General features: G+C 38.2%; 1 protein-coding gene across 11 annotated transcripts in view; it reads left to right on the forward strand.

Moving 5' to 3' along the window:
- ZRANB3 (zinc finger RANBP2-type containing 3) overlaps positions 1–17069 on the forward strand; it is a 304975-nt gene that overhangs the window by 148795 nt on the left and 139111 nt on the right. For 9 of the 11 annotated variants that reach the window (XM_050750964.1, XM_050750966.1, XM_050750961.1 and 6 more), the window contains 3 exons: positions 8637–8815; positions 12075–12306; positions 16653–16738. In XM_050750964.1, coding sequence (XP_050606921.1) covers positions 8637–8815; positions 12075–12306; positions 16653–16738 — 497 coding nt within the window. Of the gene's footprint in view, positions 1–8636; positions 8816–12074; positions 12307–16652; positions 16739–17069 lie in introns of those variants that run through there. The other 2 variants (XM_050750971.1, XM_050750972.1) reach the window with 2 other exon arrangements.

Here is a 17069-nt window from a genome sequence, read left to right on the forward strand (position 1 = left end):
CCAGTGCATTCCTTTCCAGAGAAAGCCTGCTCCTGCACACAAGGACCAGCCAACCATCAGGAAAGTGACAGCACAGTTCCCAAAGCGTGGACTCTTCTGTCTTGAGTAAGGAGAAGATCAGGGCTATGTGCATACCCATATGGTCTGTTCTCTTTTCCTAGTCCTTTTTGAGAAAAGAAGACAGGATTGAAATGTACACCCACTATTCTTTTTTTTTTGAGACGGAGTCTTGCTATGTCGCCCAGGCTGGAGTGCCGTAGCACAATCTCAGCTTACTGCAAGCTCCACCTCCGGGGTTCACTCCATTCTCCTGCCTCAGCCTCCCGAGTAGCTGGGACTACAGGCGCCCGCCACCATGCCCGGCTAATTTTTTGTATTTTTAGTAGAGATGGGGTTTCACTGTGTTGACCAGGATGGTCTAGATCTTCTGACCTCGTGATCCACTTGCCTCGGCCTCCCAAAGTGCTGGGATTACAGGTGTGAGCCACTGCACCTGGCCGTGCACACACTCTTCTAAGAACAAATAATCTTCACATGTACCATCTAAAATTCTCTATTGGAAATAGCACTGCACTAACAATCTACAAGAGCAAGAAAGTGGTTCAGCTACAATATATACCCCCTTAATAATAAATAACAAAACATAGTATTTCAGTCTGCTATTTTTCTATGTGAGTTTTCTTTCTTAATTGAAATCCTCACTAAGATTTTAAAAACATACCTAAAGGTGTCCTCCAAGGCAACTCTTTTAGAACAAACAGGACACCTATTTTAAAGACAAATCTACATCTCTGCCCTCAAAGGAACAAGCCATTTATAACATTAAAACTGGAAAAGTTTTTAGTTTTGAGAAATGTCAATCAATGGGCACTTTTTAATGCATAGGAATAAAAATTGCTTTATAAAAGTAATCACAGTATTAAAAAGTGAAACTGAAATTTTATGTATCAGGATCATTGTTATTTAATTGCTCTCAATAATTTCATAGAATAAAACATTCAGGAAACCTAAAATTATTCTCCTAACGGTGATTTACAATTTTGAACACATTGACAAAATGTGTTCTTGAGGTTAATGTATTCTATGTAATTCTTATGTAGCACCTGGACATTTGTACTATTGTTTAGTCAAGACTTTGATTCTTAATCATTGATTTAGCCTTAATGGTGATGAAACACTGAAGAGTTCCACATTAACAAATTCTATTGTTGTTAGAGCCAGGACTTTGAACCACATGTTGAGTGTAGTTATTCCTGTGTGTCTAAATTACTTCAAGTGTGTTGTTGCTTTTATAATTGAATGCTATGCTGTTTTCAGTTCTTTTAAAAATACTGAAATCTGGCCAAGTGCTGTGGCTCATGCCTGTAATCTCAGCACTTTGGGAGGCCAAGGCAGGAGGATTGGTTGAGCCAGGAGTTCAAGAGAAGCCTGGACAACAAAGTGAGACTCCCCCTGCCATCTCTACATAAAAGCAAACAAACAAAGAAACAAACAAAAAGAAAAAACCCAGGCATGGTGGTGTGCACCTGTAGTCTCAGCTACTCAGGAGGCTGAGGTGGGAGAACCACTTGAGCCCAGGAGTTTGAGATTACAGTGAGCTGTGATCAGGCCACTGCACTCCAACCTGGGTGACAGTGAGAGCCTATCTCAAAACAAAAACAAAAACCGAAAATCTAAGTACATGTTTTAAAAGTTTATTTATTTTTTATTTTATTTTTGAGACGGAGTCTCGCTGTGTCACCCAGGCAGGAGGGCAGTGGCGTGATCTCAGCTCACTGCAAGCTCTGCCTCCTGGATTCACGCCATTCTCCTGCCTCAACCTCCCAAGTAGCTGGGACTACAGGCGCCCATCACCACACCTGGCTAATTTTTTCTATTTTTTAGTAGAAACGGGGTTTCACCATGTTAGCCATGATGGTCTTAATCTCCTGACCTCGTGATCTGTCCACCTCGGCCTCCCAAAGTGCTGAGATACAGGCGTGAGCTGCACCCGGCCAGTGTTTATTTTATTTTATCTATGTATTCATTTCTTTATTTTTGAGATGGAGTTTTGCTCTTGTCACCCAGGCTGGAGTACAAACGCATGATCTCAGCTCACTGCATCCTCCCCATCCCCTGTTCAAGCAATTCTTCTGCCTTAGCCTCCCGAGTAGCTGGGACTACAGGTGTGTGCCACTATGCCGGGCTAATTTTTTTGTATTTTTTGTAGAGACGGGGTTTCATCATTTTGGCCAGGTTAGTCTCGAACTCCTGACCTCAGGTGATTTACCCACCTCAGCTTCCCAAAGTGCTGGGATTACAGGCGTGAGCCACCGCGCCTGGCCTTAAAAGTTTATTTTAAAAGGTGGTCCTTTTACAAATTTTATTTAGAACTGAGTTATTCTATGTATTATTCCTTTCTTTAATGGGAATATGAGATTATGCCAATATACTTTTGTTTTCTAATTTAGAACGATGTCTTTTTCTAGTTTGTTCCATCAAACTTTATTTCCTACTTCACCATGCCCAAAAATGAACAACCAAAAACAAATACCTAAGAAAGATAGTACCCAAATGTTTCACTTTGTGTTGATAAATGTGTTTCTGATTTCTGAGAATCACTTTTAGTCATTTCACTACATAATCTTTAAACTAAAGAGATGCTGAATAAGAAGTTGGGAGTTGTTACCAGGAAAGATAGCTGGACAAAAACTGAGTGTCAGTGTCAGTCCTAATACCATAGGGTATGATCTTCAAGTAGATTAGGAAATGGGTAGATTAAGAAATTTCCCTTCCCTTTCCCTTTCGTTTTTTCAGGGTCTCATTCTGTTGCCCAGGCTGGAGTGCAGTGACATGGTAGGCACACTGCAACTTCAACCTCCTGGACTCAAGCAGTCCTCTCACCTTAGCTTTCCCATTAATTGGACTGCAGGCACATGCCGCCACACCTGGGAATTATTAATTTTTTTTATAGAGACAGAGTCTCACTCTGTTGCCCAAACTGGTCTTGAACTCCTGGCCTCAAGCAGTCCTCCTGCCTCAGCCTCCCAAAATGTTGGGATTACAGATGTGAGCTACCGTACCCAACCAAGAAATTTATTATTTTCAGTGATGGCAAGTTGATCAAATCCTGAGATTTTTTTACTCTAGCTAACAAAGCCAAAGGAAATTCTTTTATAAAAATCACAATGCCAGTTGATTAACGTATATTGAAAGATGGCTTTCCCTTTATCATGGTCACCCTGAAGAAGTGCAATGAACCTTTCCACTCAAAATTTCGTTTGGATGTCTAGGCTGATGATGCTACCCAGACATGAAGCGGGTATGAAAGAGTTTATTACTGACATAACAAGTCTTTCTGAGATGAGGCGGGCAGGCTCACAAGTAGATATAAAAATGACTTGAAAAAAAAACAAGGAGAAGAGACAAGCATAGCCTGTTATTGAGCTTATGGGGTAGGGTTAAGGTGAGGGTTCTTACCATGTGGGCCGGGGCTTGAATAGTTTGTATTTCCCACCAGTGCCAAAGAAAATATCACCCACACTTTCGTATCTGCTTGTACCCAATTGGAGAAGAAGGGTAAGAGGGCTTGCATGTAAACATCAAAAATTGAGTGAGACTATTTTATCCTTTTATCCTGTTTGCTTCCATTGCTTATTCTTACATTCAACACATCATCTTTGTAAGACCAATCCTTCCATGAGTTATACTGAAGACTGCTTGACTTGAGAAATTTTTTTCTTTTTAAAATGACTTCCTATTTCTTAATTCCTATTACTTAATGTTTTATGTTTAATAGTTCTTAAATGGCAGTCTTTTTTTTTTTTTTTTTCTTTTAGTTTATTAGGAAAGAGGATGATATGATAGCTGGGAACATGAAGAAAATATTTAGAATTTTGAAAACCTAACAAAAATAATACATTCTTTGCACCCAAAATTTGTTTTTTCCTTTTCAGCTACCTAAATTCGTCACTGAATATTCAGTTATTTATCTTCCTTAAGCCTTAAACAACATAAGTAAAACAGGCTGCTTCTACTTGTTTCTGTCAGAGACTATTCTGTCTACTTCCCAAACTAGGCAGTGTGCCACCTAGATACGAAGATAAAAATCTCAGAGAGGAGGAAACTTGAGATAATTATAAAGAAAATGTGCATACACATTAGCCTTAAGTCTTTGGCTATTTCCTAAACTATATATGCACAGAATGAGATCCCAAGAAACCCAGAAGTAATACAGAGTTGGGAAGGATAAAAACTAAGCCAAGATTTTAGCGGTATTGTGATACTAAGTAGACACAGATGGGGTTGAGCCTTGTTGAGGTGAGAGATTGTTTACAAGTATCTTGCCTTGGCTTCTGTTGACCCCCCGAAGGGCCATCTTTTATAATAAATACCAAGCGCTGGGAATAAGGGCAACACTGAATAAACTTGCCCTTTAAAAGCGTAAAACCAAGTCTTAAAAGGAATGAGGTATTTGCTGTTACTCAATTTGCCTGCCCTAACAAAAACCTAACACCTCTTGGGAGAAGATAATACTACCCAGAGCTTCTGTGAATTTTTTACTCATGATATCTGGTGTTAAATCAGAAAATATGAGGGATCCTGGAAAACTGATACCAAAAAGAAAAGGAAATAGAGCCCACACGAGATCAGATGTTGTTATCAGAGAGAGACTTTAAAATAACTTATTTTTTTGGTTGGGCATGGTGGCACACACCTGCAATCCTAGCACTTTGGGAGGCCGAGGGAAGCAGATCACTTGAAGTCAAGAATTCGAGACCAACCGGATCAACACGGCAAAACCCTGTCCTGGCCAGGCGCAGTGGCTCATGCCTGTAATCCCAACACTTTGGGAGGCCGAGGCGGGTGGATCACCTGAGGTCAGGAGTTCGAGACCAGTCTGGCCAACATGGCAAAACCGCGTCTCTACTAAAAATACGAAAGTTAGCGGGGAGTGGTGTCATGCACCTATAATCCCAGCTACTCAGGAGGAGTCTGAGGCAGGAGAATCACTTGAACCCAGGAGGCAGAGGTTGCAGTGAGCCGAGATTGTGCCACTGCACTTCAGCCTAGGCGACAGAGCAAGACTCCGTCTCAAGAAAACAAAACAAACAAACAAACAAAAAAACCCTGTCTCTACTAAAAATAACAAAAACTAGCCAGGTGTGATGGCACTCGCCTGTAGTCCCCAGGTACTCAGGCGACTAAGAATGAGAATCGCTTGAACCCAGGAGGTAGAGGTGGTTGCAGTGAGCCAAGATCATGCCACTGTACTCCACCCTTGGTGACAGGCATGGTGGCTCTTGCCTGTAATCCCAGCACTTTGGAAGGCTAAAGCAGGTGAATTGCTTGAGCTCAGGAGTTCAAGACCAGCCTGGCCAAAAAGTACCAAAAAAAAAAAAAGAAAAAAGCTGGTTATGGTGGCACATGCCTGGAGTCCCGGCTACCCAGGAGGCTGAGCTAGCAGGATTGCTTGAGCCCAGATCGAGGCTGCAGTGAGCCACGATTACGCCACTGCCCTCCAGCCACAGCAAGACCCTATCTCAAAAAACAAACAAACAAAACAAACAAACAAAAATCAAGAATTTTTAACATGTTAGAACAATAACAATAACAAAAACAGATTCTAGTGGACATTTTAGAATTGAAAAATAACATCTGGAGTTAATTCTAGTAGATTTAATAGATTAGATACAAGAATACAAAATTAGAGAACTAGAAGACAAAAATATTCAAACTTCTAATCAAATTAGCTTCCCAACATATCAGGATTATTCTTACCCATACTCAGGCTAGTTTCCCTTTTCTTCGCCTGTCCTCAACCTAAAACTTATTTTTCTTATTTTTTTCTTTAAAAATATTTGACAAATAAAAATTGTATATTTATGGTGTATAATATGTTGTTTTGAAATATGTATACATTGTAGAATGGCTACATTGAGTTAATTAACATATGCATTACTTCACATGCTTTTTTGTGATGGGAACGGCTTAAAATCTACTCTCTTTGCAATTTTTAAGAATGTAGTATGTTGTTATTAACTATAGTTACCCTGTTGGACGATGTATCTCTTCACCTTATTCCTTCTGTCTAACTGAAATTTCATTGTTTTTTTTAATTCTACCTATTGTTTCAAGTCCCAATTCTACTTATCCTATTGAAGGCTTACACACCCGATCTCAGTAGACAAGATTAGGAAATTTTGAGGAGTGGTGGTCTTTGGGAGAGAGTTGCCTGGCAAGCCAACACAGAACACTGTTAGTCATACATGAAGTGCAAAATGTATAGATAGACAGGTGACTGACACCAAGTAAATTTAGCAGCAAGCAGCTGAGGTTCTAGTGATAGATCTGGGATGCAGAGAGAGAATTCTACTTTCCAGATAATCGGGGAAGCAAAACAGATCCTATTTGCAGATAAATTGAAATTAAGAAAATGTGTTATGAAACCATGGCAGGAAATGAAACCAGAGACCCCTAATCATAGCACAAAGTTAGTGGTATTGTCCACACAAAAAAAATAGGGCCAAGCCTCAATTCCTGGAAGTCTGTTTTTGGCAGAGTTGTTGAGGCGGGGAAGTAACACACTGAAGAACTCTAGCCAGGTAAAGAGCTGTAATTGTTGGCTGGGCGTGGTGGCTCACACCTGCAATCCCAGCACTTTGGGAGGCTGAGGTGGGCGGATCACCTGAGGTCAGGAGTTCGAGACCAGCCTGACCAACATGGAGAAACCCCATCTCTACTAAAAATACAAAATTAGCTGAGCATGGTGGCTCATGCCACTTCAGCTACTCCAGAGGCTGAGGTAGGAGAATGGCTTGAACCCAGGAGGTGGAGGTTGCTGTGAGCTGAGATCGCGCTATTGCACTCTAGCCTGGGCAACAAGAGCAAAACTCCATCCAAAAAAAGAAAAAAAGATCTGTAATTGTTAAAGTTCTGCTGTATTGGAACCAAGTTGGTCCCAGAATCCAGTGATGTTTGAGTGGCTTCAGGTATGAAAATTGGAGGGCTTTGAAGACACGAAACATACTAGTTATTATCCCATGAATGTATAAATATAACTTTGCATGAATTATTCTAAGGTTGCTCTTTTGTTGTTAACGGGAGCAGTTGAAAGAAAAATACATGAACAAAATAAAGTTTTCTCAGTGGAAACTTAAAAGTCTAATATCTGCCCTTTTCTCATTTCTTTAGTTTTGCTCAGCACTTAAAATTCATTTTAAACTCTTTGTTTTCAGTTCCTGTGTTTTTCTTTTTTCTGTTTGTATAGTCTGGTAAACAAGGCTTGTCATTTAGTCTCTCTTTCCCATTTTTTGCCATAGTAACTACTAAAAAGGTAAGGATTATTGAGGTATAATTCGCACTTTTAAGTAAATTTACCCATTTTTAGTGTACAATTCTGTGAGTTCTAAAAAATGCATATGGTTATGTAACAGCCGCTAACATCAAGGTATAGACTGACTCCATCCCCAAAAGTTCCCTCATGCTATTCTCCTCCCCTACCTCCAGCCGCTGGCAACCACTGATCTGCTATGGCTCCCTTTTTTTTTACCTTTTCCAGAATGAGACATATAAATGGAATCATTTAGTATGTAGATTTTGAATCTGGCTTCTTTCCCTTACCAAAATGCATTTTAGATCTATTCATGTTGTGTAGAGCGTGAGTTCATTCTTTTTTTATTACTGAATAGTACTCCATTGTATGAATATGACATCATTTGATTATTCATGCACAGGTGAAGTACATTTGAGTTGTATCCAGTTTCTGGCTATTTTGAACAAAAACACTATAAATATTCACTAAGTGACTACTTTTTAAATTGGAACAGCTTAGAAGTCAGGCAGTGTGACAGTGTGGATACAAATCAAGTGGGAAGACACCTGAGACCTGGGATCTCATACTAGTTTTGCATCAGCCAGCTGTGATTTAAATAATTTAACTTCTCTGTGTCTGCTTGTTTTATAAAATGTGCCTCATTCAGGATTTACTCTAGTTTTGAAATAACGTGATTTTGTGCTGTTAAGACATTTACTATTGTCTAAGAGGAGAGACTATAAATGGTTACATACATTTTATAAAACTAATTATATAAAATCAACATAACTAATATTTAACCTTAGGAGTAATTTTGTCTCTTTAAGTTCAATCATGAATAGTTTGAACATAATATGATTTGCTTAATGAATTTTACAGGTCCTTATAATATCAAACTTTTTATTAACTGTATAATCCAACTAATTTTACATTGGAAAATTATTTTGATAATACATTTTTTTTAAGACAGTCTTGCTCTGTCACCCAGGCTGGAGTGTAGTGGTTTAGTTTAGGCTCACTGTAGCCTCAACCTCCTGGGTTCAAGCAATCCTTCTGCCTCAGCCTCCAAGTAGCTGGAACTACAGGTGCGTGCTGCCACGCCCAGCTAATTTTTTGTACTTTTTAAAAATAGAGACAGGGTTTCACCATGTTGGCCAGGCTGGTCTTGAACTCCTGGGCTCAAGCGATCCACCTATGTCAGCCTCCCAAAGTGCTGGGATTACAGCCATGAGCCATCACATCCAGCTAATAATACTCTTAAATAAAACGTTTGATAAATATTTTCTTTTAAAATATTTTAGGCTTTATTATTAATTAGCATTTATTTATTTTTTTAATTTAGATGGGTCTAGGAAAGACAATCCAGGCAATTGGAATTGCTTACTTCTATAAAGAGGAATGGCCTCTGTTAATAGTGGTCCCTTCGTCTCTGAGGTACCCTTGGACAGAAGAAATTGAAAAATGGATCCCAGAGCTAAGTCCAGAAGAAATCAATGTTATTCAGAATAAAACTGATGTTAGGTAAGAACCACTTTTTAATCTTTAAGAAAAAAAGTCTTCCTTGTGTGTACCTGGTATGTATTCATGTTTTAGAATGCAATATCACCTATAGATCATAATTTAGAAGTGGAATAAGTAGTATGGATAATTTTATTTTACATTTTAAAATATGAATTATTTATCTAAAACCCAACAGTATATTTTATTTCTAAGTTCCTTTATGGTACATTTTTAAAGTAAAAGTAAAATATGTATACTTTTAAGATATATATATATATATACACTTTATATGTACCTTAAACATATTTGAAACTATCTTAAGGTTCAAAAATAAATCTCACAACTTTTCATTGATTGACTTGAAGCTTTGTGATCTTTTATTGTCAGCAACTTTAGTAGATTTTGCTTTCCAATTTGTTAATTAATATGCAAGTTTTGTGTATGACTCATTAGTAAGTTTGATTTTCCTTATTTATAATTTTAATATTTTATATCTTGAAAATATTTGCTTTGTGTTTATTGGAGGCTCTCACTCTAAAATCTGTTATAGTGTTGTTAGTATTTTTTTCCTCATTTTGTTTTCTAGCCATTAGAATAAGACAACCAGTTTGAATATTGATGAGCTGTTACATGGAATGTGTAGGTGATTCATACAAATTATTTCTCTGGAGGTTCAAAGTTATCTATTTCTGAACCTTAAATAAAAAGCAGTACATCTACTGAAATAAATATCTGTTAATACTTAGATTTTTTAATTTTGGTATTATTGTACTGTATTTTATTCTCTAAGACTATTAACATAAAAGGTATATGTAAAAATAAAGTTGTCTTATGAATGTGGAAGGAGGAAGCACAAAATGTATGGAGGGCCTTTTCACTTTCAACTTTGCAGTGCTAATTCAGTGGAATGTATCTTTATGGGCCCAAGAAAATCTTAACTCTATTTGGATGATTAAAATGAAAAAATTGCTATCTTATTCTAATCATGATAAATAAATCTCTCCAATAAAACCACATGAAATTGAAAAGACTTACAAATTTAGAGAATGTAGAATTTTTTGAAGACCTCCAAAACCATCATGTTAGTTATACCTTATTTATTTAATGTAATTAATTACTTTTTTTTTTTTTTTTGGAGGCGACATCTCACTCTGTCGCCCAGGCTGGAATACAGTGGCACCATGTTGACTCACTACAACCTCTGCCTCCTGGGTTCAAGGGATTCTCCTACCTCAGCCTCCTAAGTAGCTGGGATTACAGGCACCACCAACCACGCCTGGCTGACTTTTTTAATTTTTAGTAGAGACGGGGTTTTACCATGTTGGTCAGGCTGGTCTCAAACTCCTGACCTCATGTGATCCGCCCACCTTGGCCTCCCAAAGTGCTGGGATTACAGGCGTGAGCCACTGCACCTGGCTGATATACCTTATTTAAATGTTCATATTTAAATTTTCTTAAAATGACTCTTCTGTCATCTTTTATAGCTACTAGGGCTAGTTTTTATATTATTTTGAAAATATACTCTTGCAGTTAAATGGTGGATAATATTTTTATTTGAATTGTATTTGGGATATGTTAGATATATCTACAACTCCAGAGTAGAAGTTTCCTGGAGGATGTTAGTTAAGGACAGAAAACTACCCAGGGTCTTCCAGGTACTTAAAGAAACAGGTTTAGGTGTATACCAATATGTCCACCACAAATACCTATACTTTCCTTCTGGCTTATATCAGTTATGCTTGGACTGTTTACTAGTCAAGACATGGTAGGACAGAAGCTACAGACTGCTGCAGTGGCCTTTGAAGCCATTGTCTCCTATATGTTGCGCTCAATATACCTAAGTTAGATAGTAATAGTAATTAATCCAGTACTTTTCTTCTTCAGGCTCTTCCTGGTGTTTGAATACAGTGAGAAAATTATAGGTCTCGGCCAGGCGCAGTGGCTTACGCCTGTAATCCCAGCATTTTGGGAGGCCAAGGTGGGTGGATCACGAGGTCAGAAATCTAGACCATCCCGGCTAACACAATGAAACCCCGTCTCTACTAAAAATACAAAAAATTAGCCAGGTATGGTGGCGGACGCCTGTAATCCCAGCTGCTCGGGAGGCTGAGGCAGGAGAATGGCGTGAACCCGGGAGGCGGAGCTTGCGATGAGCCGAGAGAGAGCTTGCGGTGAGCCGAGATAGCACCACTGCACTCCAGCCTGGGCGACAGAGCGAGACTCTGTCTCAAAAAAAACAAGAAAATTATAGGTCTCTGTATTAAGTAGATTAATCCAGGGCTTAAAATGCAGTTGCCCTAGTGGTTCTGGCTGCTTAGGACCTCTACCTTTTCTGTTAGAGGACAGAGAATTGCAGAAGACTGGCTCTGTCCTGTATTTTTTTCTGGTGATATAGAAAATGCAAAAGTGATATGTCTTAGTATTAATGAATTTATTTGTCTATTTCATTCTACAAACTTTATTTGGGATCATAGCACTGTGTATGAATACTACTAAAAGACGAGTAAGACACATTCCCTGCCCTTACCAATCTCATGATATGGTAACAGACATAAATATGTAAATGAATAATTTATTGACAGCAAGATAAAGAATATTACAGATGTGTGAATTATAGAAATTTGAAGATCAGGGATCATTTTAGCTCAATGGCTCTTGATGTGAGGTGGTACCCGCCTCTTCTAACCACACTTCACACTTCATCACCTTAGGTCCAGGAACTTTTTTGTTGTCACAGTGACTTGTCCACTGTCCCTTAATGGATAGGACCAGGAAGTGAAGCTCTGCAATGCACTCAACAGCCCTGTACGTCTGTTCTGCTACTGGTATTTTGAGCAGGAGGGGCTGTTCAGTGCACCGCAGAGCTTCACTTAGTCCTGCTCAAAATACCAGTAGCATCTGGATTGAAAAACTGCTATCTTATTTGTGTGAAGGTTTCATTAAGAGTCAACTAGTATTTAATTATCCATTTTATGCGTGATCCTAGGTACACAGAAGCAAATATTGTCAGAACGTAATGTGACTTGTTGGATGTCAAAATCTTTCAAAGATCATTTGACTAAAACTTTGGTTTTGGTTATGCAAGACTGTAAATTTTGGATCCTGTTTTATTAGATTTGAGGATTGTGAAATCTTAAGAGTTTCAGTAATAGTACCATCTCCTTTTATTTTTCCTCTATTCTGCTTTCTTCTCCTGTGTGTTTTTTCACAATAGAGTTGTATTGTTTATGATAACGTCATTACTGAGATATTTTTTAAGTACATGGATTTTCTTTTCTAGGAGAATATCGACCAGTAAAGTGACAGTTCTGGGTTATGGTCTCTTAACCGCAGATGCAGAGACTTTGATAGATGCACTGAATAACCAGAACTTCAAAGTAGTTATAGTGGATGAATCACACTACATGAAATCCAGAAATGCAACTCGCAGCAGGATTTTATTGCCAGTAGTACAGAAAGCCAGACGAGCCATTCTTCTTACAGGAACACCAGCTTTAGGAAGGCCTGAAGAGGTATTACAATCCTTATACTCTGAACTTAAAAGAAGAGAAGGGAGGTAGGAGGGATATTGAATTAACCACCTGTTTTGCAATTTTTGATTTCAAATTAGATGCCTCAAATGCTAGAGGAGTACATTGGGAATTTCTAGATAGTACGTATGTTTTATCATGGCTATTTTAATCTGTTTACATTTAAACTTTAGCCAGGCTTGTAGGTGTGTATAAAAAACAGCTTTTATCTTTATGATAAGGCTTCCATACATAGTACAACTGTATAATATTCTTCACAATGTGTTCCTGAGGTTCTTCTATGGTCTTAATCTTCATTTATCCTATCTATTTTACATTATAAGCTGCTTAGGATTGGGATTGAATCTACCTTATTTCTTTTACATTGCATTGCAGAACTTCTTTCTGTTCTTTCACTTTAAGATTCACATTTGGGAAAGTAAAGAGAAACTAAAGCTTATGTGCAGACCAGATAAGGTATCTGCCTAGAATGAAAGAATAAGGCATGCATTTGATATCCCATTTAGCTTTTGCTACTCTAAGAGATGGGTAGTACATGGAGTGGTTAAAGAGTTAGGAAGAAGACATGATGGAAGAAATGTCTGTAAGTTTTAGTGTTCCTTAAGGAAATTCTGTTTACTAATGAACACTGAATCATGGAAAAACATGGGTTGTCTTGTAGGGTTGCTGGGAGAATTAAAGGTAATACTGCTTTGAAAGTACCTCACCCTGTGCCTTGTCACATAGTCACTCAACATATGGTAGCCAATATTATGTTAATTTTTGAGCCAAGCCTGGGTGACAGCTATTATCATTGCCTGTCTAACAGTATTACCTAAGCTCTACTTTCAATTCTATCCTGGAAATCTTGTGAGATACATATAAAAGTACATAGATAGTGATGATAAAATGTTTAATTTTACCTTTTACAGTTTTTTCTCTTGGATACCCACTGACAGTGCTGTAGCTCCAAGTAATTGACATATGTCCCCAAATTATGTCATTGAATAATAGGGGTGATTATATCCTTTAAAAAAAAATCATGAAACATATCCTTCAAGATACTCAGTCCTACTGAGTCCAGTGAGTAGGCTGGACTCAGTAACTCATGCCTGTAATCCCAGCCCTTTGGGAAGCTGAGGCGAGTGGATCACTTGAGGCCAGAAGTTCAAGACCAGCCTGGCCAGCATTGGTGAAACCCCATCTTTACTAAAAATACAAAATTAGCTGGGCATGGTGGCCTGGCCTGTAGTTCCAGCTACCCAGGAGGCTGAGGCAAGAGAATCACTTGAACCTAGGAGGCCAAGGTTGTGGTGAGCTGAGATCTGACCATTGCACTCCAGCCTGAGCGACAGAGTGAGACTCTGTCTCAAAAAAAAAAAAAAACATACATTTTAAATGATGATAACAAAATAAATACTCATCTACTTATTATCGAGCATAAGAAATAGAACATTGACAATACAACAGTGGCTCTTACATCCTACTCTTATCACATGTCATTACTTTTCACTCTTCACCTATGGTAGCCACTATTCAAACCAAGGGTAAATACCAATTTTGTGAGTCCTAATGATTGTACAATTTGTGTTTGGGACTTTTTTTAAGAAAAATAATATAAAATTTGAAATTCTAAGTTAGGAGTTTTGAAATTAGGAAGTGTGAGTTCTCTCATTTTGTTTTTCTTTCTTTCTTTCTTTCTTTCTTTCTTTCTTTTTTTTTTAAGACAGAATCTCACTCTGTTGCCCAGGCTGGAGTGCAGTGGCATGATCTCAGCTCACAGCAACCTCCACCTCCCAGGTTCAAGCAGTTCTTCCACCTCAGCCTCCCGAGTAGCTAGGATTACAGGTGCGTGCCACCACGCCTGGCACATTTTTGTATTTTTAGTAGAGACTGGATTTTACCATGTTGGCCAGTCTGCTTTCAAACTCCTGGCCTCAAGTGATCTACCCATCTTAGCCTCCCAAAGGGCTGGGATTACAGGTTTGAGCCACCGCGCCCAGTCTATTTCCACTCTAATCTTTATTGTGACCTTCCTTCCATTTGCTGTGTGTTGTTTGCCCTTACTTTTCCAGTGTGTTAAGGTGAAAAATCAGGTTATTGATTTGAGTTCTTCTTGTTTAACATAGGCATATGCAACTATTAATTTCCCTCTTAGCACTATTTTTGCTGCAACTCATGTTTTGGTATGTTGTGTTCTCAATTTCCCTTATCTCAAAGTGTTTTCTAATTTCCTTTGTGATTTCTTCTTTGGCCCATTGGTTATTTCTGAATATGTTGTCATATTAAACGGACATAAAGCACTGAAGTCACTTTAGAAAAATTTAGGAGTTACTTAAAACGTTACTGTATCACCCAATAATTTTATTCTTAGGTGTATACCCAAGAGAACTGAAAACAAGTTCTCACCAGAAATTATATACTCATGTGTATAGTTACATAGTAGCATTATTCATGATATTCAAAAAGTGGGAACAAGTAAAATACTCATCAATTGATGAATGTATAAACAAATGTGATATAGCCATACAATGGAATTATTTGGACCTAAAGAGGAATGAAATACTATATATGCTATAGCATGAATTAACTTTGAAAGCACTATGCTGGGTGAAATAAGCCAGATACAAAAGGCTGCATATTGTATGATTCTATTTATATGAAATGCCCAGAATAGGCCAAGTCATAGAGACCGAAAGTGGATTAGTAGGTGGCAGAATTAGAAGAGAGGAGAAATAGGCAGTGGCTACTAACGGGTATGGAGGTTTTTTGGGGGATGATAAAAATATTATAGAATTAGTCATGATTGGTGCACAACTGTGTACTGTGAAAAGTACTGTGAAAGCCACTGAATTATGTTCTTTAAAAGTTTGAATAGTATATGAATTACATGTCACAATAAAGCTGTTGGTTTTAAAAAATATATTAAAATAATGAGACAGTACTCTGTGCAGCCAATCAGAGTTGTAAAAATGAAAATGTTTCATGATACTATTGATGGGAGTGTAAATTGGGATAATCTTACTGGGCAACATGGTAACATTATCAAACTTTAAAACAGTATATACCTTAGAATCAGCTATTCCATTTCTAAATATAATCCTACATCACCTCTAATAGAAATGCAAATGGATGGATGAATGAATGGATGGATGAATGGATAGATGATTAATAGATATACTACACCTATATATTCATATATATATATATACACACACACACACACAAAGTTATATGAAGTTGTTAGTATTAGTAACTTCATAAAAGCTAGAAATAGGCCTGGCGTGGTGGCTTATACCTGTAATCCCAGCACTTTGGGAGGCCGAGGCGGGTGGATCACGAGGTCAGGAGACCGAGATCATCCTGGCCAATAAGGTGAAACCCCGACTCTACTAAAAATGCAAAAACAAAATTAGCTGGGCGTGGGAGTGGTCACCTGTAGTCCCAGCTACTCGGGAGACTGAGGTGAGAGAATGGCGTGAACCCTGGAGGCGGAGCTTGCAGTGAGCCGAGATTGCGCCGCTGCACTCCAGCCTGAGCGACAGAGCGAGACTCTGTCTCAAAAACAAATAAATAAAATGCTGGAAATAGCCTATATGTCCAATATCAGGAGTCTGTTTAAATATTTTACAGTACATCTACATCATAATGGGTTGCTATTCAGTTTTGTTTTTGTTTTTGTTTTTGTTTTTTTATACTTTTTGTGCTAGGGTACATGTGCACAAGATGCAGGTTTGTTACATATGTATACATGTGCCATGTTGGTGTGCTGCACCCATTAACTCGTCATTTACATTAGGTATATCTCCTAATGCTATCCCTCCCCCCTCCCCCCCCTCCCCCCTCCCCCCACACCACAACAGGCCCCGGTGTGTGATGTTCCCCTTCCTGTGTCCAAATGAACTCATTGTTCAATTCCCACCTGTGAGTGGGAAAATGCGGTGTTTGGTTTTCTGTTCTTGCGATAGTTTGCTGAGAATGCCATTCAGTTTTTAAATAGTGCATTATTATTATATTGTTTATATAAGGCTTTAAAACTAAATAAAAATAGACACGTGTACTTTAAAAGTGTCTGAGACATGTTTTATGGGACAAAATTCTAGTTGTGTAACAATATATATGATATGATCCTCTTTATGTGAATAAATGTATGCTTATATCAACATAGAAAAATGTGTATTTATACAACACATGACGATTACCCCGATGAATAAAAGGGAGAGGACTTGAGAAAGAAAGAGTTGGATTTTCTTTTATACTTCCTACTATTTTGTTAAATGGTTTTATCATTGTAATAATAATTTACTTGAAAATATTACAACATATTATGAACACTTGTATTGTTATAGCTTTTCATGCAGATTGAAGCTCTCTTTCCACAAAAATTTGGAAGATGGACCGACTATGCAAAAAGATACTGTAATGCACGCATCAGGTAAGACAAACTATTTTCCATAAGCTTTTTCCTTACATATTTACTGTGAACATTGCTTTATTAATCATTCTTTATTCCAGTGTTTTACAAATTTGTGGTAGCTATGAAATAATTGGTGGATTTTTTTTTTTTTTTTTTGAGACGGAGTCTCGCTCTGTTGCCCAGGCTGGAGTGCAGTGGCCGGATCTCAGCTCACTGCAAGCTCCGGCTCCTGGGTTTACGCCATTCTCCTGCCTCAGCCTCCCGAGTAGCTGGGACTACAGGCGCCCGCCACCTTGCCCGGCTGGTTTTTTGTGTTTTTTTAGTAGAGATGGGGTTTCACCATGTTAGC

The sequence above is a fragment of the Macaca thibetana genome, chromosome 12 (assembly GCF_024542745.1).
Source record: "Macaca thibetana thibetana isolate TM-01 chromosome 12, ASM2454274v1, whole genome shotgun sequence".
NCBI lineage: Eukaryota > Metazoa > Chordata > Mammalia > Primates > Cercopithecidae > Macaca > Macaca thibetana.